We start from the raw sequence: 21,593 nt of genomic DNA, 5'->3' as shown, positions 1-21,593 counted from the left end.
ACGAACGGGGAATAGAAATAGAATAGCCCCGTTTAATTTTGTTTATTTCATGAACTACCGTGTATGTTTGAGAACGTGCGTTCTGTGTACCGGGGTCAGGGAGGGTGTGTGTGTGTGAGAAGGTGCATGCTGTGTACCGGGGTCAGAGAGTGTGTGTAGGTGCTGGAGTCCCTGACCTGCTGTTGCAGCTTGAGCAGCTGCTGCTGTTTCTCCTGCAGCACCTGCAGCTGCTGCTCTGCAGACACCATGGCGTGGGAGAGCGACTGCAGCGCCACCTGCGCCGCCGAGCTCAGCGCCGTCGACGCCTCGCCCACCGTGCCCGCCGACAGGCCTCCGACCGCTGGGGTCACCCCGAACGTGCTCACTGCAGGGGGAGGGGTTAAGGTCGACGAGGTCAGACTGCTGGGTGGTGTTAAACTGTAAACAGTCACTGGTATTTTATGAAAAACAACAGTACTTTTCTGTGTCAAAACAGGCGGTGGAACAGAAGTGATTAAAACGACTGTCTTTAAGACAAGCATCAGTACATTTTAGTAGTGTGACAACACTGCAGGTGGGGAACACTTCTTAGGCTGAGGCAGGGGGGTTATGGACATGTGACGTGAGGGAGGGAGGGAGGTACCTGTGAACATGCTGGCGTCGTCCCTCTCCACCCTGGTGCCGTCGCTGGTGGAGATGCAGCTGAAGTGGAGAGGCTCCACCTCCAGCAGGCCCGTCAGGGCTGTGAAGCTGCCCTCGGCCGCCGTACAGCTGCTCACCTTGCCGTTCCCTAAGACGCACACGCACACAATGTTGGTTTCAGTCACAGACTCACAACGGACGGTTAAAGACCATTCTCATCTCAGTCTTGTTTGATCCAAATTTGAGTTTTCGGACTTGAGCACAGAAATACATATTATACACCCAGCTACGGTGACGTCCAAGTTTTGATGGTTACGATAGTGGAATTACGAGCATTCTGGAACACAGTAGGATGAGTATAAAGGATTACTGTCATTACTAGACAGGGGGGTGCGTGTGTGCGCGGACCTGAGAGGATGTCGGACAGGTCGATCTCGTCAGATTGGACCCCGATGCTGCTGTTGAAGGCATTCTTACAGGAGGAGCCGCTGACCTCCAGGTCAAACAGCACAGGGTCAAACGGGGAACTGTACAGGCCATATCTGGGGGAGACAGACACACGTTCACCTGACTTGAAAGTATGCTTCTCTCTGATGTTAGGTTGTTTTTCTAAGATAAAACTTGAAACTAGAAAGGTTGCTTTTCTGGGGGGGGAAATTAAAAACTAGAGAGCTCGCAACTAGTTTTATATTAGTTTCACCAATTATTTTAGGAATTATTATTATTATTTATCAATAGGTAAACACATGTGTTGGTCCTAGTGCCCACCTGGTCTGCAGCAGGGCCTCCAGGGGGGTGAGGCGGTCCTGAAGTTGCCGGGAGACGGCGGTGAGGAGAGAGGCGCAGGCCGTGCTGCAGCCCGCCAGGTCTTCATCCTTCACGTAGTTCAGCAGCACAAAGTACCAAAACACTGACCCTGAGGGGAGGCAAGAGGAGACATACAGAGAGGGGGAGAGAGATAGAGGGGGAGAGAGATAGAGGGGGAGAGAGATGAGGGGGAGAGAGATAGAGGGGGAGAGAGATGAGGGGGAGAGAGATAGAGGGGGAGAGAGATAGAGGGGGAGAGAGATAGAGGGGGAGAGAGATGAGGGGGAGAGAGATAGAGGGGGAGAGAGATAGAGGGGGAGAGAGATAGAAGGGGAGATGTGAGTCCATTTGGCTTCTTGAGAGTGCAATACCACTTCTTATACAATCTACTGAAAGATCCTCACAAAGAGCTTCTTGCTAAAAGCTGAAATGGGTTCAGACAACCCAGCTACTCACCACCTGTCGCTGCTGCAGGCAAGTAAGGCATATTGTCCAGCAGGGCCTTCAGCAGACCCATGCCAAAACCCTGCTGACTCGGGTCTCCTTTCCCATTGCTGTGGGGGCGGAAACCAGTTACATCAGTCACGCAAACACAGCCGTAGAAACGTCACGCGATTTAAAAAATGGACGGATTTGAGACGGTTATGGTTCGTGTGGAGTTCTTCACCTAATACAAAGTGCAAGAAAGCGGGCGCATTTGTGGGCTATGCTCCTTCCAGCCTCAAAGAAGCAGACACGCACAATGTCTGTGAGTCTCTTCCTTGTTTTCGTCAACAAACCGTCTTTCCCTTCTCTCAGGCTGTGAAGACAAGACAACAACAAAAAAACTGTTAATGCAAACCCATTTAAAAAGTATATTTAATTAGTCATTGATAATTGGTGAAAAATAGTAGTTTTGCGTGGCGCGGTGGCGGACGGCAGCCTGTTACAACAGTTCCAGGAGTCTTACAACCATCAGGCTGTAAAACAGCACCTGGGACCCCCCTCTGATCTGCACCCTCCAACCATCATCTAACTGTCGGTTACATCTAGTGTTGATGATTTGATTCACAGCTGATTTTGGCAATTCGACTTTGTTTATGTTTTTCATTTGTCTGTCTTAAATTTTACTTGTTTGAGTAAAAAAGTAAAAAACCTTAGTTGTTTTTGTGTTCAGTGTATCATTTGTCCTTGTATTCTTTTTACTTTATCATCTCCATCTTTCTTTCGGCTGCTGTAAGACCAAAATGGATCTGTAATGAAGTGCTAGCTTATCTCTTATCTTAATATAAATCCACCAGTGCAAGCATTAAATCAATGTGTGTATCGCATTTCTAACTACAGCCATCGTTCATTCAGTATGACATTAAAATGCCTTAAAAAACTGAAAAAGGTAAACAAACAGTCTTACAACATTTAAAACCCGCTACAGATTTACAACCAAAATATACAATAACGACGTGTGATCCAGTCCCCCTCCCTGCCCCCTCCCTGCCCCCTCCCTGCCCCCTCTCTGCCCCCTCTCTGCCCCCTCTCTGGCCCCTCTCTGGCCCCTCCCTGGCCCCTCCCTGGCCCCTCCCTGGCCCCTCCCTGGCCCCTCTCTGCCCCCTCCCTGGCCCCTCCCTGGCCCCACCTGCAGGGTCCGTTAGAGTAGACCCCCGCCAGCCAGCACAGGATGTCCAGGATGAGGCTCTGGGCGTGCTCCGTGCCCGGCCCCTCCTCCGCCCGCTTACACAGGCCACTCAGCAGCTTCTCATGGAAGTCCAGGAACTGCAGCATGGCACAGCGCTGGACTCTGGAGGAGAGGAGAGGGGAGAGAAGAGGGGAGGAGACAGTTAAGGAGACGACTGGGAGGTCGTTATATATTATATATATATTGTATTTTAATCTCAATTTCAACATCTGCTTTTATTACATCAACAGGTAAAAACAGGACTTTTTCGCTAAAACAGCCTAATAGCTGAACAGTTTCCAGTTCTATTGTTAATAATGACTTTGTTCCATATTCAGTAGTCGTTTGGCCCTCCAAGTCTGTAGGCATTTGGGTGACTGTCTCACCCAGAGACACAGAACGTTTGGTCTCACCTCTCTTTGGGTATGGAGGTCTTCTTGAACCTTCTGATTGTGACGGACACCTCCTGGAGCAGGTCGCAGCCTCGGAGGTTGTCAGGCTTCTTGGATGAGGTGGGCGGGTCAGCTTTGGAAGTGGAGGCCTTTTCCTGCAAACACAACAGGACTTGTCAGTTCTTGTTTAACAGTGTCGGAAGGAGGGACATTTTGAAATGCTACAGTTACAGGTAAAAATAATAAAATACAGCCAATATAAAAAATAAAAAAAAGTCAGGTGGCTGAGCGGTGAGGGAATCGGGCTAGTAATCCGAAGGTTGCCAGTTCGATTCCCGGCCGTGCCAACTGACGTTGTGTCCTTCACCCTACTTGCCTCGGGGGAATGTCCCTGTACTTACTGTAAGTCGCTCTGGATAAGAGCGTCTGCTAAATGACTAAATGTAAATGTAAAATCAAAAATAATATCATACAAATCATTTCCAAAGCTAAATGAACACTTTCACAATTTCCCTCCACAGTCCAGGCAGTAGCGCCGTTTCCCCAGCAGGTGGAGACAAAGGAGAGAGCTCAAGGAAATGACGCTTCAAAATCAAATGAAAAGCTTTCATAAGAGGCGTCGTCCGTTCAACTGGAGACGGCACCCTCCGGACCACTCCGGAGTTTCACACCCTGAATACGAACGAATCTCTCTCAACAAGAAAACCCTCCCGGGCTCTGTCAGCGTGGCTGGTGTAGCGGGCCGCACCTTGGAGGCCTGTGCCCTCTGCAGCAGGGTGGAGAGGGAGTGGGCCTTGGTGCTCTGGGGCTTGGCGGCGGGCATGCGCACCACGGGCCGCGGGCTGTCCTCCATGCCCTTGTCGCTCACCGTCTTGATGTGCACCAGGAAGGAGCGGTACTTCCCCCCCGCCATGCCTGCAGGGAGAGGGACACGCAAGGAGAGAGCCACACTGAGAGAACGCCCAACAGCGGTTACGCACGGTTACACAGGCGAGGGGGAGGGGCTGTGAGCGTGTGGGCTGGTTGGCTGTCGCTGGTGTCGCTCAAAAAAAAAAAGGACAGTCGGAAAGAGAAAACGCACATTTATACCATTCAGAATTATGCCGGGGTTGTAGATATGAACAAACATGGGAGGTACAGACAACATGCTGTTGACTTAACACCATTTCGTTCATGTTGATGGTTACCTTTGACTAGTTTGGGGCTGGTGAGGCTAAGCATGCCGGCGTGTCCTGATAGGTCCAGCCCACTGGCCAACCACACAGGCCCACACAGGATGTCCTCCTTATGGTCCTCTAAGAAAGTGCACAGCCTGGACCCTGTGGACGAGAGGAAGGGAGGGTGGGGGGGGATTAGGGACGGGGAGGGCACCGTGTCCCCTCACTGGGTGCTACTCTGCCTGGCCGGAATGACTCAGATCCTTACCAAGGGCAGCAGCGAGGGTTCTCACATTCGAAATCTGGCAACCCAATCTGCCACTAATGGATCCAAACCCAATGGGGGTTCGGGGGGGGGGATATAATCGGCCATTCTACCCAAGGTCTTCTTCCGTCACCTGGCACCCTGAACCACCCCGTGTGCCCCAAAACGGTCCCTGATCATCGGTTGAACACAGATGCCGGGCTCAGAGTCTTCTACCTGGTGTCTCCTCGATGTCCATGAACTGGATGTCCTCGGCAAAGTCGTGCAGGAGGGGCTGGCCGTTCCTCTCGCCGTTGGCGTGGAGGACGTGGGACAGGGGGAAGGAGATCTGTCTGTCAACGGCCGTCTCTGCACACAGGGGGACACCACGCCGCCGTTCACACGCTCCACTTTCATGTCTGTGTGTGTGGTGTGGTGTGTATGTGTGTGTGTGTGTGTGGGTGTGTAAATGTGTGGTGTGAGTGTGAGTGGTGTGTGTATGTGGTGTGGTGTGAATGTGTATGCAGTGTGGTGTATGTGTGTGGTGTGTGCGCTGTGGTGTGTGTGTGTGTGTGTGTGGTGTGTGTGTGTGCGCGCGGTGAGCGTGCGACATCCTCACCGTTGACCTTGCCCAGCCCTGGGGCTTTGTTCTTGAGCAGGGTGACCTGGATCTGAGGAATGTTAGTGATGTTGGCATTCATGACGAACTTGAAGTCCACGTGGCCCACCATGCAGGCCTTGGGGAGCACCAGCTCAAACACGTGCTCGTCCCAGCTGGAGCTGCAGCCACACAGGGGGACAGGCGTGTTACTGCCAGCAATGGTGCGATTCTAGAACCTTCCACTGAGGAATAGCAACTCATTCCCAGTTCATCTGGCATCCTTTAGCATTCCCAGTCTGGCGGCTGTGCATCCACCCATCTCCATTACAAACACGCATACATCACCTTCCGTAATTCTCTCATATCCAACCCCCCCCCCCACACACACACACACACACACACACACACACACACACACACACACACACACACACACACACACACACACACACACACACACACACACACACACACACACACACACACACAGACTTTTTCAGCTGACCTGTCGGTCTGCAGCTTCCAGGTGCGCGTGTGCTGGGCGGCGTCGCCGTGGTGCTGCTGGTGCAGGTGCTGCGGGTGGCGTCGCTGCTGCTGCTCCTGCTGCACCTCCACCCAGCACGGCGGCACCGTGGCCGAGAAGCGCGGCGTCAGCGTCTCGAAGCGTGTCAGCTCCACCAGCGACGTCAGACTCTCCGGGGCCAGCGCTTGGTCCACCAGGAGGTCAACTCCTGGGGGGAGGAGGGGGAGAGGGTGGAGAGGAGGAAGAGAGGTGAGAGGAGGGGGGGGGAGGAAGAGAGGAGGAAGAGAAGGAAGGGAGGGTGGAGAGAAGGACGAGAAGGAAGGGAGGGTGGAGAGAAGGAAGAGAAGGAAGGGGGGGGGGGGAGATTTAGTACTTCCACCTTGAGGCTACCAAACGCTGTGCTTTTTTCCCTTGTCGTCGTGTCTGAATACCTTTCATGAACTTAAACATTGACTTTATATTGAATGGGTACCAGGGAGTCAAAGTTCAGGAGACAGTCACATATTACCAACTCTGAAGCTGAACATACGCTGGGGTTTCTCACGGTCCCGAGTGGACAAAACCCATGTCGGACCAGCATGTGACTCGCAAAGAAAAGTTAGTTAGATCCCATCTTGGCTTCTAAGCACACAATGTGAGTTTACAGAACTCCAATGACAGTATGACCATAGAACTGGGGCATCAGACATTCTGTTATTTGGAGAGGAGGAGGAGAGGGGTGAACAGCAGATATAAGAAGATATGGAAGGTAATAGAAGGTGCAGAGAGGTGGTGATTGGATGACGGCTGTAAGTCCCGCCTACCTGTGATCCCTGGACTTGAGGGATTGGAGGAGGGCTTGGTTCCCTCCAGAAGCTGTTCCACCCCTTTAGAAAGGGGGCCGTCGACGAAAATGTCGCCGTCATCTATATCGTCACACACACCTCCAATTTGAAGGAAATGAAGTTCTCCACCTTAAAAACAGGGACGGGACCTGTTAGCCTTGACATGCAACAACAGCCACATTTACCATTTCATTTCATAAGTACCAATATTAGATGAGCTTTAATCCAATATGAAACGTGGTTTTTCCAGACGTCGAAACCAGGTACCAAGGGGCCGAGTGGATAACAGGAGCCCAGATTAGACCAGACAACGTTACAGCAACACTGGACAAATTGATTTAATTACACCTCTGCTGTGTGGGATTCCCCTCAGCTCGCTCCCTCTCTAACACACATTAAAGGCCGACGTGATTAGGTTAGAGCTCGTGTTTCCGTCGTGCCGTCTTCGACAGTTCGCCTGGAGCTCGCACAGGAAAACAGCTGGCAGGCCAGACCAGGCATTTCCACACACACACACAGGAAAGTAAACTGCGCACACACACGGCCTCGTAACACCTGCTCTGACGGACCGCAGCTCTGATCAACGCCAGGCGCAATCACGACACGAAAACACACCATAAACGCTTCGCGCGAGGATTTCGTTGTCTGTTCTTATTGCGGCGGCGTCTCGTTACATAATGAGATAACACCGAATTGGAACATATTACGGTAACACCAAAGACAATTTAGGTTTCGCTCCAGGCACTGTGGGCAACAGAAAACCATGAAACGCTGCTACCGATCCACCCGCCACCATCCGCGAGCAAACACTTCCCACTCGTGTGCAAACCACATGACCGCTGCTTCTCACCTTTCGTGCAGGCGCACAGGCGGTCCGTCCCGGAGCAGTAGGTGACCGAGACGAAGGGGTCCGTCTCCTCGGCGGAGCCCTCCTTCTTGGGGGGCTCCACTTTAGCCAGGACCTCCAGCGTGGACAGGTCCAGGATCATGATGTACCCAGCCTGCGTGGTCACCACCAGGTGGCCCAGTCCCGTCACGTCAGGCCTCTGCTTCTCCTTGGCACCGAAAGCGGCTCCGGCCATGCCTCCGCCGCCGCCGCCGCCGGCGGTGGTGGTACCTAGTCCACATCCAGCCCCGGAGCAGGACCCTGTCCCTGTGCCGTTTTTAAGCCCGCACTGAGGCCCCTCCTCTGGGCTCTCTTCGCTGTCGTCCTCCCTCCCGTCCAGCACGTCCGGCGGGAGCAGGATGAGGGAGGTGACGGCGTCGCGAGAGTCCCGAATGTGCTGCACCTTGACGGGCTCCTCCTCCAGCGTGACGACGCGGGTGGAGTAGTTGAGCTTGTAGAGGGCCAGGTAGCCCCCTCCCCCACCCCCCAGCCCTCCTATGGATCTGGACTGGTGCTGCTGCTGCTGGTCGGGCGGGGGCAGGATGAGCGGGGTCTGTGGCGGCGAGGCAGCCGGGTGGGCCTCGAGGCCGTTGGCGAGCGTGGGCAGGGGGTGGAGCTCCCCCTTGCCCCGGCTGCAGAGGGCGGAGTGGAGGCGGTTGAGGTTGTTGAGCGCCTCCACCTGGTTGATGGCGCTCAGCGACTCCACGCCGCACGGCTGCAGCACCACCAGCAGGTGCGCGCCGTCGGAGCACGGCGTGACCGAGTCCACGTAGAGGTTCTCCTCCTCCAGCTGCCGGGGCAGCCGCAGGCACTGGACCAGGGCGCCGGGGCGCGGCGCCAGCGAGCCCCACTTGTCGGCGGCGTCCAGGGACGCCAGGTTGGCGGCGGCGGCGTCGGCGAACTGCTGGATGTAGGTGATGGGCGGGTCCTGCAGGAGGAGCTGCTCGTGGGTGTCGAACTCCATCTCGATGATCTGGGGCACGGTGAAGCCCTCCTCGTGGAGCCCTTTGCTCATCAGGTTGTTCATCTGGGCGAACACCTTGCCGGAGGACTTGTCGTCCGCCTCCTTGATGCTGTACAGCAGCAGCACGGGCATAGTCCTGCGCACGGCCGGCGCCGGGGCCGGGAGGGGGACGGGGAGGGGGCCGGCCAGGGTGGGGGAGTCCAGGTCCGGGGGGGCGCTGGGGAGGTTACAGGTGTCTATCTCCATGGGGCCCTGGTCGGGGCCGGCGTGCGCGAGCTCGAGGCCCTGAGTCCTGAGGGGGCCGTCCATGGCGCGGCGGGAGGGGGCGGGGGGCGGGCCGGCCAGGGGGGTGCCGGCTGCCGAGCGGTAGCTGAGCAGGCCTCCGGCCAGGAGGCAGGGGAAGGGAATGTTGTGGTGCTCCGTGGGCTTGTCCTTGGCCTTGTCTTGGGCCTTGGCCTGGGCCAGGGAGGGATTCTGGCCCAGCTCCTCCAGGTCCTTGACCGTGTCCTCCAGCACGCTGGCCACCACCTCCCACTGGAGCTTGTCTGGCTGCTGCAGCACGCTGAGCGCCGTCACGCCCAGGCTCACCTCCATGCTCTCCCTCTGGGACGGCTGGCCTGAACACAACAGAGGGGGGATTCTAATCTTCACACAGCCTCCATGCTAGCACTAAAAGGGATAACCGTTTCCCATGGCATTATACTGTGACATTCCAAGCATTGAACAATCTTACCGGTCACCGACTCTGATCTGGAATGCTCCTCGCTGTCTGAGTCCTCCAACTGATCGTCACTGGAGCAAGACACACAATGAACAAGGACCATTTTAACCCTGCTCAAAAAAAAAATATCTTTTGTAGACAATTGAGTCTAACTGATCTCTCCCTGGGTAGAAATGAGGGACTGTCTGTTGTGTGAGGCCGGGACACAAGCGTGAGCATTTGTGTGTGTGTAGTACCTGTCTCCCTCGAGCTTGGGGATATCGGAGCAGCTGGACTCCTCCTCCAGCCAGGCCAGGAGGGGTCTCCTGGCCTCTGACCCCAGGCTGGGCTGCTCGCTCCCGGACAGGATGAGCTGGCGCAGGATGGCCGGGTCGTACGGGTTGATCTCAAACTTCAGATGCACCTGAACCGAGACACCGAGAGAGCGCTGAGTCCAGCTAGGCCCCTCCAGGTATGACCTCCTTCTAGACTCCTCGACAATCATTTCCGAGCCCTTGATATTTGACCCGCATTATGATAAATATCTCCTCAGGTATTACAGGGCTATCTTAAGACACCATCTTCTCATGAGCTGTACCTTTAGTATTCGTTAGACTTGTACACTACTTATTTAAGATTCGTATATGTTTCATGTATGCACCTTGCTGCCACGGTAAATACCTTGTCTGTGTAAACTTTCAAGGCGAATAAAACCCATTCAGATTCTGAGTCGCACCCGACTTATCAGACGCTCCTTACAGATACAACCTTTGCAGACCCTCCCTGCATATACAAACCCCTTCTCCCCGGTCTCCCCCCCCCCCCACGAAGGAACCCCCCCCTACCTTCATCATCTTGGAGACGTCCCAGATGCAGATCTTGCCCCTCTTGGTGGCCGCGGCCAGGAAGTGGGGGCAGCTGCCGAAGCCGTAGCAGGCGATCTTGTCCGAGCCGTCCGGGCTGGGGAACTGGGCGGGGCTGGTGGCCAGCGTCACGGACAGGGGCACGTTCTGGGTGTGCTCGCCCTTCACAAACGGGCAGTTGGGGGAGTGACGCTCGTGCTCGGACCTGGAGGGCGGGCGAGCGCGAGGGGAGACCCGGATTAGGCGGTTACCGAGTCGGTTGACATATTTAACGACGGGCTACGCAGAACTGTGGCACCACATGGTCATGAATGTTCATCTGCTGCGATGGATTTCAACAAACGGATGACGTTTCGTCTGTTCGACTAATCCTGTGTTCTGTAAACTGGGAGGGGGGGAGGGGTGTGAGCAGGCGTGTGTGTGTGTGTCTTCTCACCATGGTTCATCGGTGGGCTCCCAGCAGACCAGACACACGCTGCAGGTGAAGCACATGGCCCTGTCGTCACCTGTGGAGGCAGGCTGCAGGAGGAGAGGGAGAGGAGAGGGTGGAGGAAGAGAAGCAGAGACCATCATTTCAAACAGGTGTATAAACCGTTGCAACATGACTGTAAGCTGTAGTTATGAATAAAATGGGAATGACGGGCAGCACACGATTTTTGGAATAGTACTGTACTGACAAAGATGGTTTAAAGAATAATACTGCACTGACAAATACGATTTATGGAATAATACAGTATTGTACTGACATACAAGGGACATTCTTGAGATGAAACATACTTTGTGTTCAGGAGTCAAGGCACAAGCCAAACTCCACTCCCATGTGGTTGGCATGACAACAGAGCACACCAGCAAGAGGAGTGGTGGCGTTGCCATGGTTACAGTTTCTTATCAATCACATTGGTCGCAACTGTGGAAGTGAAAGAATCTCTGAATCGGAATGAGATTGTGTGGGGAAGAGTAGGGGAAATCCACCGGCGAAATGAAAGCCAATGAAACGCAACAACTGATCCTGACCAGATAGGTATGCATTTTGCTGGATATTTGCCCTGTCTTTCTCTATCCAATGCATACCTAAAACGCAACGAACTACGGCAGAAACCAAAGAGAAGCTGATTCGGGCCGGTTTTGGTTTCATGGTGGAATGAACAGAAAGGTTACAGCAAAGCAAAAAGGGTGGATCGCCATGTCCTGCACAAATAATTAAATACTTGGGAGGCAAAATTAGGATAACGTTTGGATAATATATTGATGTGCTTATAAATTATCATATTCATAATCTTAAGTAACTCACTTTCAGAATAGACTAATTGGGAGAAATAATATTTTAATAATTTTTAAATACTTCATAGATCCCAGCTTCTTTCTGTCCCACATATGAACCGGTACAGCAAACCAACACAAGAGTTTAAAATATTAATGACACTCCCGAAGCAGAGTTGCAGAGCCCCACTGACAATGAATGACCCCCAGCGCAGCGTAAAAGGTTTCAACGCAACTGGTATGAGCCTATACTACCGAATGCTTCTGTTCAAAACAAAGGCAAAGCCCGTTTTTGCGGTTTTTTTTAACACCTTTATTTGAGTGAGAGTGCGCTCACACGCACATTAATATGCATGAATGTGGGATGCTGGAATCCATCTAAAAGAGCCTTAAAAAGACAACGCATGTGAGTGTGTGTGTGTGTGAGTGTGTGAGTGAGTGAGTGTGGCTCCTTACACTGCCTACCTGGTGGTAGAATCCTGCCTGGGCCATGGGGTCAGGCTGTGCCCACCTGTACCCAGCATGGGGCCACGACATGAACGTCTCCCTCCTGTTGGCCTCGCTGTACATCAATGACCTGCAAGACCACACACACACACCTCAATCCTACTTTCCCAGAAATGGATCTGAAATGCTGGGAAGAGGATATAGATCTGTTGATTTATTTAAGGATCGTGCAGATGACATGGAGGTGGTGGTGTGTGGGGTCACAGGGTCCATTGACGGTTCTTCAGATAGCCGGGTGTTGCGGTCCAACCAGCCCCGGAGCCTCACCTGTCCACAGAGCGGCCGGGCCCCACCCCCAGCTCAGGACGAGCGCTGGGTAAGAGGTAGGAGAGCCGGTCCATGATGGACGAGCCTACGGACAAGGCCGCCACGTTCTGGTTGATCTTCTTCAGCTCGTTGACGATGGCGCTGGCCACCAGCTTCAGCACGTGGTGGGGGAGATGGAACGTCACCGTCGCCCACTGGATGGGGGGGGGGGGGGGGGGGGGGGGTGGAGAATGAATGAGAGAGAGAGAGACAGAGAGAGAGAGAGAGAGAGAGAGGGGAAACGGAGATGTGCACGAGAGATTAGTCAATTGTCTGGGCAGGCCTACAGCTGACTCGTAAAAAGGTTGCGTAACATGCAGGCTTCCTATCACGTAGTCTCCATCATGTGCATCTAAAGCACAACAGAACTCCTTTCCCGTCTCGGTTCAAAAACAACAGGAAGCGGTTTGGAAAGCAGGCCCCTGTCCGTGCTTACGTCACACAACACACACACACACACACACACACACAGGTCAGTGGGAAAGGTTTACAGGGGAATCCATCACACCAGCAGGCTGTCAGAGCTGGTCTCACGCCAGGGGGGAAAAAGAGGTCGGTAAAATGCCAATGCTGGCACTGCCAGCCTCGCGTTGGACTTGGAGCAATACAAGAACACACAGGAAGTAAAAACACGTGACAGCTGTTAAAGCATTCACTTTCTAGGCTTGCTGTGATGTCCAGCAAGTGGAACAATGGCTTGAGCTGAATGTCGAATGAAAACGGCCAAGAGCGTGCGAGCATGTGTGTGTGTGCAAACGTGTGTTTGTGTGTGAAGTGAGTGAGAGTGTGTTCTGGTTGGGCAGCCCTCCCCATTGACCAGTGGAGCGGTGGTGCTCTCAGAGCCCTTGTTGGGGCCCGTGCATGAGTACACATCTGGGACAGTAACAAACAACAACAAACCCCAGAGAGAGATGCACTCTCTGAGAGGTTAGTGTACACGCAGCCCAATGGGACTCTCTGCCATGTTACTCAAACCGCTCCCTTCATTCTTAATCTGCGAGCGTGAGGGGGGAAGGAGAACATGGGGGTTGAGAAAGCAGAGGCTGCGACCAACGTGTTGAGACAGCCATCATCTGTGCTGTCTGGAAACACCTTTTATCTCCCACCCATCGGGCCTGGCTGGCAAACATTTTTAACATTTTTACATTTTAGTCATTTAGCAGACGCTCTTATCCAGAGCGACTTACAGTAAGTACAGGGACATTCCCCCGAGGCAAGTAGGGTGAAGTGCCTTGTCCAAGGACACAACGTCAGTTGGCATGACCGGGAAGCGAACTGGCAACCTTCGGATTACTAGCCCGATTCCCTCACCGCTCAGCCACCTGACTCCCTGAGGCCGCTAGGAATTTGCATGACTTCATCGTTTGACAAAATACCTTTTCGTATTGTGGGTAGTGCAGTCGAAACCAGACTGATCTACATCCGATTTTCGCTTGATGTAAAACCACTTGTTTTGGCTTCCATTTACATTTAGTCATTTAGCAGACGCTCTTATCCAGAGCGACTTACAGTAAGTACAGGGACATTCCCCCCAAGGCAAGTAGGGTGAAGTGCCTTGCCCAAGGACACAACGTCATTTTGCACAGCCGGGAATCGAACCGGTAACCTTCAGATTACTAGCCTGACTCCCTAACCGCTCAGCCACCTGACTCCCCCTACCTCCCATGCCGTGGCTCCCACCTCAGAACCTGCTGTGCTAGGATCAGGGGGACAGCCAGCACACAGAGACCCAACCAATGGAGAAGAATGCCCATTTCAGGCTGCTTTTTTTAGATTCGGGCATAACTATGCTGATTCAGGAAGTTCGACCGAGCCGGAACTTCTCCTCTGATTGGCTCAAAAATTCTAAAGTGTCAAATTCAAAAGCTGCAGCAGGAAGGTTAGACGGATCCACTGTTCTGAAACTGCAGCTGAGCGTGCCCAAGCAAAGATTGAACGGCCAATCAGATTCCGGCCGCAAACCCCCCCCACCCCTGCTGTGACTGAGAAGGTGCTGATGTCCACAAACCTTGTCTAGCTTCCTGGAGTCAAGGCCAGATGTAGTCTGACTGAAATAACAGCTCCCTCAGTCATTTGAATGAGAAAGGCCTTAATTCCTTCACATCAAGGTGTGTCTGAGGTGTTTTTGGAACTCAGCCAAAGGGCGTATGTAGTGCCGTGTGGCAGGAACACAACTGCTTTGCATTAAGGAACAAGACAACGGACTGCGATGGAAATTCCCCCCAAACTTGCATTTACACACCCATGGACGACTACTTTTGCCACACAGAAGTAACCGTCTGCCCCAGTGAATCTGTCGCTAAATCTCCGCACATGAAGGATGAAGATGAAGGATCCTTAAATGCTTCTGACATCTTTGTGATCTGTTTTAGCCAAAGGATCAATTAGAGTGTAGTATGGGCACTGGGACAAGAGTGGTGCTTGTTCCCCCTGCCTGCCACGGGCTATTAATATGCCGATGAGGTCTGCAGAGTGGGCTCCCTGTGTGTGTGTCGCAGACTGCAGTCCAGACTGGGGATCCAACTAACAACACAAAAGGGAGCCCAAATGCAATGTCACGTCTCTGTAATACACTGTGAGAAGATCTTGTCTCATACACTTCAATAAAGAACTGAATTTTCCTAGTGTATGTGCACGAGCGAGCGATCGAGAGAGAGAGCGAGAGAGCGAGAGAGAAAAGGAGAAAGACAGACCCGTGCGGGTGTGCATTAAGTCCAATGAGCAAATCTATTGGTCTAATCGACCGACGCTACGACAACATCTCTGTGCGACGGCATCTCAACCCCGTTGGAACCGCATCACCTTCAGTCTCCTCTGACTTCACACGGCTAACAGCTAGTTAGCCTCCCTGGGGCAGCTGCAGCAGAGCAGCTTGGATGTGAGCAACACCTCAGCCAGCCGGAGATGACAGCCAGGGAACGCATGTGCACACAAACACACACACACACACAGCAGCAGCATACACTGCTGTATCAGCTCCCAGAGCCTGACCTACTGATTAGATTGAAACGTCATCTTTGGGGCAACGTTATACTTTTACCTGATTGAATTTTGTGGTGAGCAGCAGGCCGACCGCAGCGCACGGTTGGCATGCTAAGTAGCATGAAGCGACGTAACACTGACTGTCAGCGCGCTAAGACACGGCGGGTTTTGAATAATTGAGGGGGAACAAGGTTCGGCCGCACGGTCACTGGTTACTGTTGTACTTGAACTTGTGTGGCAATATCACAGTGTAAGCAAAAATAGATTGTGAACTGTGACTTATGATAACATATCAGTTACAGTAGACGTTCATGGTGCATGGATCCACTTGTTTTGTTTTTTTTTGGTCTGGGTTCAGCGAGCTTCGCAACAACTGCTTATATGAAGCAGACGCATGACTTGTATGAAGGGTACAGACGCAGCGCAACGCTAGCGTACCTGAATGTCACCCGATTGGCCTCTTTGAGGAGACGTGTGACTCACCTTGGCCACTTTGTGGTTGGCTGCGGTCTCGTGCGAGGTATTCTTGAGTCCTTCTTTGAGCTGGGTGATGAACAGGTCGTAGCCTTCTGTGTTGGACACGTCCACCTTCTCCTGACAGGCTGATAACATTTGCTGGGCCTGGGGACAGACACACACACACACACACACACAATGAAGGCAGTGCGGTGCATACTCTTGAACCCAACACACTGATGCTACACAAGCGGTTCTGTACACATCCGCACACAAACAAAAACACCGCTAGAGGCCTTCCACACATCAACGTGTCACAGTTTGTCTGTTGTGGACACTAAAAATACGAGGATCTAATTCAGCCAACCGAGTCATTTGATTGGATTAGGTCACTTTAAGTCACAATCTGGACACCAAAACAGATATAGACCCAACACGGCCAGAGCCCGTGGTCAAACATCACTGTCAGCTCATCAAATCTCTTCAGACCTGCAGCACGAGAGGCAGCAATTAAGTCTGCTGCAGGAGAGAGGAGCTAGGAGAGATGGAGGCAAATCAATACGGGCCAGCAGCACAAAGTACACACACACCCACACACACACACATACACAATGACACACCCACTGAAGAGAAATTACTGTCATAAGCAGGCGTCCACAGACACAGGCTGGGTCCATTGTTTTGACTGAGGGTTTATCCAAGGGAGGTATAAGGGAGCCCTTAGCCGTCCACAGACTCACCACTCGGTGGATTGATGGCCAATGTGGACGTCTAAGACTACAGTCTACACTTGTAATCCACCTTTAGAATGAGAAGACAATGGACTTGACTGCATTTAGGCCTTCAGCAAATGTGGTGGCCTAGCTCATCTAGCAATGCATTTCACACATTCGGGCAGGCAACAACGATCAACTGGCACACCCAGGAAGCATGCCAATAGGAACAACAAAGCCTGGTCTTAACCGTGTCTGTGTTTGGATGTTCTGTCGACCTCGGGTGTGTTAGGGAGCCTTCGTTTCTGGGCTGGTGGCCCACAGCGGTTGTGGATTTGCCTTTATTTCTGACAAGGGTTTTCGAACTGATGTATACTTTTACTTTTGTGACATTAGAGGTTCTTCAGGTGACCTCGGTTATTGGCTTCGTCCTGTAGATATGGGAGAACGGAGCCTTGGTTTCAGAACTGGCCGTGTGGACTTCCAAGTGTTGGAGGAAGAACCGTACGTCTAGCTGTTTACAGCCCACCGGAAAACAACAAGTCTGGACAATAAGCTCAGGCTTCTGATGGGCTGATAATGACACAGGAACCCAATTCAGCAGTACATTTCAGAAGGACAAAAGAAAATGCCTGAGAAAGGCATGTTCCGATCATTCACAAGACATTTACTCCACTGTAATGGTTGTAAATATCTTATGGATGTATTCATAATGTATTATATCGATCCATACTGAAATGCCACAACAACTGACATCGAGAGCGCTAAAAGTAGCAGTTTGACTAGCTTTGTGCATCCATCGTCTGGGCAAGGTTTAGAACAAAATGAGGCCAGTTGAAGCTGTAGGTCATTGATCCACTGATCAAATAAGACTCACTTTAAAGAGTTAATGTGTAACCCAGCCATATAGATACTATAGGTGGACACAGTTAACAATGGCCCATATTAAAAGGAGAGAGAGAGGTAGAGGGACATAAATTATTTTCCGGGGCGGTATACAGGAACGATCTTTATGCGAGACACTTGAAATGTTTCACACCGATCATCCACTGACATTGAATGATGAATGTGGCGGTCCACGTTACACGCTCCACCCCAAGTGGTTGGTGCAGCCACAGCATTGTCCTCCTCCTCCTCCAGTCTTAGATGGAGGGCAGGGTGGATTCCCTACAGACCTGGCCATGGGTGGACCAGTTTGTCTACATTACAAGCACTCCTCAAGTGATGGATGTGTGTCCTGAAGTAAATGTACTCCTACAGGCTTATATTCATCTGCATACTATGATAAAATGTGAACACACGATAACAACAACATTTTACATTCAGCCTACCTACTAAAATCAGCACAATCAGGGTGTGTTATTGATATGGCCATCACAAGCAGCACGCTTGTCTTCTACTCGCTGCCATGCGTGCCTGCGTCTTGCCGCTTGCAGTCTTACCTCAGTGACGGGCAGCTCCAGCTGGACCATGTCCTCAGGTTTGGCCACAGGGGCCTGCAGGGCCGTGTCCAGCAGCAGGATGCCATTGAGGTCCTTCCTGCAGCCGACCGCATAGTCATCCACAAACAGGACCTTGTCCACAGACGGGAAGTACTGACACCTGACGCGGCCCCCTGGTTTAGCTGGCGACAATCAAACCACAGAAAGCACAGCATTGAGGTAGGTGTTAAAGATCATTTACATAAGCCTGGTTGAGACTTGAGTCTGGTAGGCAGGTGGAGATTTGACTTGTTTAGGAAATATGATTTCAATGTGTTGGATCAGCATAGCATGAAGATTTTTATTTTATTTTTTATAGTCCTTGGACATTTTGAATGATGTCATGGCTGTGTGTAGATCATTGGTTATGCAAGAATTTTGTGCAACCGGAGAAAAATACTACAAGTATCAGCAAGTTTTCATAGCCATTACATTAGCATTTATAGCACGTGTGGTGAAACACAGTTTTGTTCCTGCATCATACTGGGCAATAATAAACCACTTACTAACATGTGTACATGGCATGCTACTACATCATGAGTGTTTGGAGGACAGTGTGGGGCATGAAGCCGTAAACCTACAAACAGGTGTCTCTTATACCACTATGAGAGATTCAGGTTGACTATGCTACAGAATCGTAATGCTTTCAATTAGCAGCTTCTAGTCATTCGATCTAAAGACAAGATATCATTTTTCCAAAGGTCTAGTTTCCTACAGAGGCTGTGTTTGTCCGTCACTCGATTCTTTCCAATGCAGGGAAGATGTCTAAATAGAACAAGCAGCTTCAGAACATGCATCGTTTCCCCATAGCCTAATTTCTGCACCATTTGTGTTGAGTAACATTGTTTACTGACAATATCCCGTTGTGTAAGAAAGGCTGAAGAGCATGGCCTTTAGAAGGAGTCAACAAATGTATTTGTGAGACAATGGAATTAGCCTACTTCCTGTTGTAACCCATCAGCATTGATAACTGAGAATTTAGATTTGGTCAAATGTTATAGGTTCTTAATTGATTATAAGAACTGAAGGAGCCAAACCAGGTCTGCGATATGTACATGTTATGCAGTTGCCGATCATATCCGCTTACTGACAAACAGACTAAGGTTGTTCAACTGATCAAACAGGGACTATACAGTTTCAAATGCAGTTTGACAGGCTTGCAATACAAATTGCAATTTTATGCATGTGTTCATGTGTTCATGTTTATTACAGGTCATATGTGAACTATATTAGAAGCAAGCTGATAGCGGTTTTCAATATTGGATTCAGTATCCATCTCTCCTATTGAGGAGATTCTCAGTTGCAAGCACCAAATGCATAGAAAAAGTGTATAACGTGACACAAAGATGTACTTGCTGAACCAGGACCTCAACAGACAGTCTGCAGTTGCATATCAACAGAGGGGTGAGCCTTACAAAACACAAGACTTTGTTTCAAACGGGAAAATTTCTTGTGAATCCATATACAACCTAAGAATTATCAAAAATAATAATAATAATTAATTAGGATCTATGTGGATTCCATTAGCTAAGAACAATGTAAAGCCTTTACATAACCTACATGGCAAGTTAGGCTCTGGTATCGAGCTGTCAAACTGTCTGGTTTTAAGAGAATAGTTGATATGCTTGCTAGGGATAACATTTTAGGTTACTCTATGTTGTGTCAAGCTGCCATTTTAAATAGTGACTATTGTCCCAATGTTGGCCTTAGGCGTAGGTACGATTTGATGCAGCTAGACTAGCTACACAGCAAGTCACCACCTTGCCATTCTAGGGAAGCTAGCTAACACATTAGCAAGCGGCACCGACAATCACTGGTAATAACAGTGTGAGCACAAAAACAAGCTTGGTAGGGTTGAGTAACATTAACCCTAATATTGAGTGCAAAGTCAAAGTATAAAACGAAAGGGCTGGCTTTATTTAACGTGAACTTGATTGTGTACATTTTAAATGTCAAAACATTCCGCACGATTAACCTCCAGTCAGTACTTCCCAATTTGAAGAGCTAGATACCCTCGCCCGTTTTAACCATTGGCTGCAGACGTAATACAGTATACTATACTAATTAGCTATACTGTATAGCTTAATTGGGTAGGCGAAGCAAGCGCTAACGAATCGCTGGCGCTATCACGCCTTAACCGTTCGCTAGCTGTCTAGCTAAACACTGGCAAATAGCAAAGCCAATTGAATCAAACTAAACAACGAAGATAAACGCATTACAATAATTGTGAATGTTTGTCGACCGCTAGCTACACACTCACAACGGCATGCGCTGACAGAGTAAAGCTAAATGTTTGATGTCCAGCTAGACCTAGCACCACTGCTAGACAGCAGGCTGGCTCACTCACACCTTATACGCTAGCTAGCTAACTTTTTATGATTAACGTTTTGATTATTTATTTAAGCTCTATGTACTGTACAGTAGGTACAATCGTGTTAACGAGATTATTATTTAATATTCACTCGGTTAACATTGTGTTAGCTATACACTACTGTAGTCATCCTTTGCCATTCCTGTTGTGTAAATGCAGGCGTTTGAAACACGCAACCCTCTCTAGTACAGTAGTCAGTAGCCCATAATACACACTGGCTCGCCAGCTAGCTACCTAACAACAACAACAACAACAGCCTCTTTGACAGTGAATAAGTCTAAAAGATCACAGGGGAATGTCTAAAAGCTATCCAGACACATTTGACCTTATTCCTACACTAGCCGAATCATAACATGTACTTCTCGGTCTGGTTTGAAGTTACTAGGCTACTAGCTCTAGCTAAACTGTTGGCTAATGTAGAGCTAAGCTAGCAGGCTCGTGTTAGCCTAGCAGGCCCATGTTTTGACAAGTAGCTAAGTATCGCAGCCTGTCATCTACGTTAGCCAGCAAGCTAGCGTTAGCTGGCTAACATTAGCGAATAGTTATTTGAATCAGGTGATTGTCAGAACTGTAAGATAGCTAGTTGGCTAGCCAGAGCAAACTATCCGTCATAATAGCTAACTGATATTTAAGAAGTTGGACTCACCATGCATAGCCGAGGCCTGTAGAATGGCGCCTGACGTGCCATCGATGACTTTGATACTGCCCCGGCTAGTGACGGCCAGAATAGCATTCAGGGCCGGGTGATAGGAAAGGCTTCGCAGGCCCTCCTCGTCGCAACGCAGGCAACCGTCTCTCAGTACAATCCAGTCTGAGGAGGTAGACGAGCAGGAGCCCGGCGAGGCCGCGGCCGCCATCTTTCCTTATTTTTCCCTTCCCTTCTATATCTTTTTAGGGTGCTCCGTTGATAAGAGTAAGATTGATAAATTCAAAAGCTGATCCCCAAACTACCGCTCCTCTACCACTGCTGACTCTCCTTCTGCGGCTTCTGCTCCTCCGCCTGTTAACGCAACAGTAGCTATTCACCATCAGTACTGAGAAGGCTACGAGCTCCGCTCTCTGTCAGATGGATGTCAGGTAAACGGAACTAGCGTAGCAGTTTTGCCATCTCACGCGATTTCCAGTGGGTGCACTACGATGTTTACGTTCGTAGATGTCAATTTCAGCGGCTCTGCACATTATATCAGCCTGACATTGTTTGTAAATATATACTTAATGTATCATGCATTTAGCCTTAATTGTACTTGTTTTGCTTTGTGTATCAATTTCCATCATGGCCCCTCT

General features: G+C 50.7%; 1 protein-coding gene across 1 annotated transcript in view; it reads right to left on the bottom strand.

The window, feature by feature from the left end:
* birc6 (baculoviral IAP repeat containing 6) overlaps positions 1–21,351 on the bottom strand; it is a 53,519-nt gene extending 32,168 nt beyond the window's left edge. The window contains 24 exon segments of the mRNA XM_067236616.1: positions 177–364; positions 623–769; positions 1,030–1,163; positions 1,390–1,537; positions 1,885–1,982; positions 2,096–2,227; positions 3,041–3,202; positions 3,493–3,626; positions 4,220–4,386; positions 4,659–4,790; positions 5,110–5,241; positions 5,492–5,652; positions 5,979–6,204; positions 6,800–6,949; positions 7,671–9,287; positions 9,404–9,462; positions 9,628–9,794; positions 10,216–10,438; positions 10,670–10,752; positions 11,959–12,070; positions 12,268–12,461; positions 15,772–15,909; positions 17,900–18,081; positions 20,956–21,351. Coding sequence (XP_067092717.1) covers positions 177–364; positions 623–769; positions 1,030–1,163; positions 1,390–1,537; positions 1,885–1,982; positions 2,096–2,227; positions 3,041–3,202; positions 3,493–3,626; positions 4,220–4,386; positions 4,659–4,790; positions 5,110–5,241; positions 5,492–5,652; positions 5,979–6,204; positions 6,800–6,949; positions 7,671–9,287; positions 9,404–9,462; positions 9,628–9,794; positions 10,216–10,438; positions 10,670–10,752; positions 11,959–12,070; positions 12,268–12,461; positions 15,772–15,909; positions 17,900–18,081; positions 20,956–21,166 — 5,097 coding nt within the window. The 5' untranslated portion in view covers positions 21,167–21,351.
* Positions 21,352–21,593: the final 242 nt, after the last annotated feature.

Source organism: Osmerus mordax, chromosome 5 (genome assembly GCF_038355195.1).
Source record: "Osmerus mordax isolate fOsmMor3 chromosome 5, fOsmMor3.pri, whole genome shotgun sequence".
NCBI lineage: Eukaryota > Metazoa > Chordata > Actinopteri > Osmeriformes > Osmeridae > Osmerus > Osmerus mordax.
Note: the sequence above shows the minus strand (reverse complement) of the source record. Positions and strands in the feature narration are given on the sequence as shown.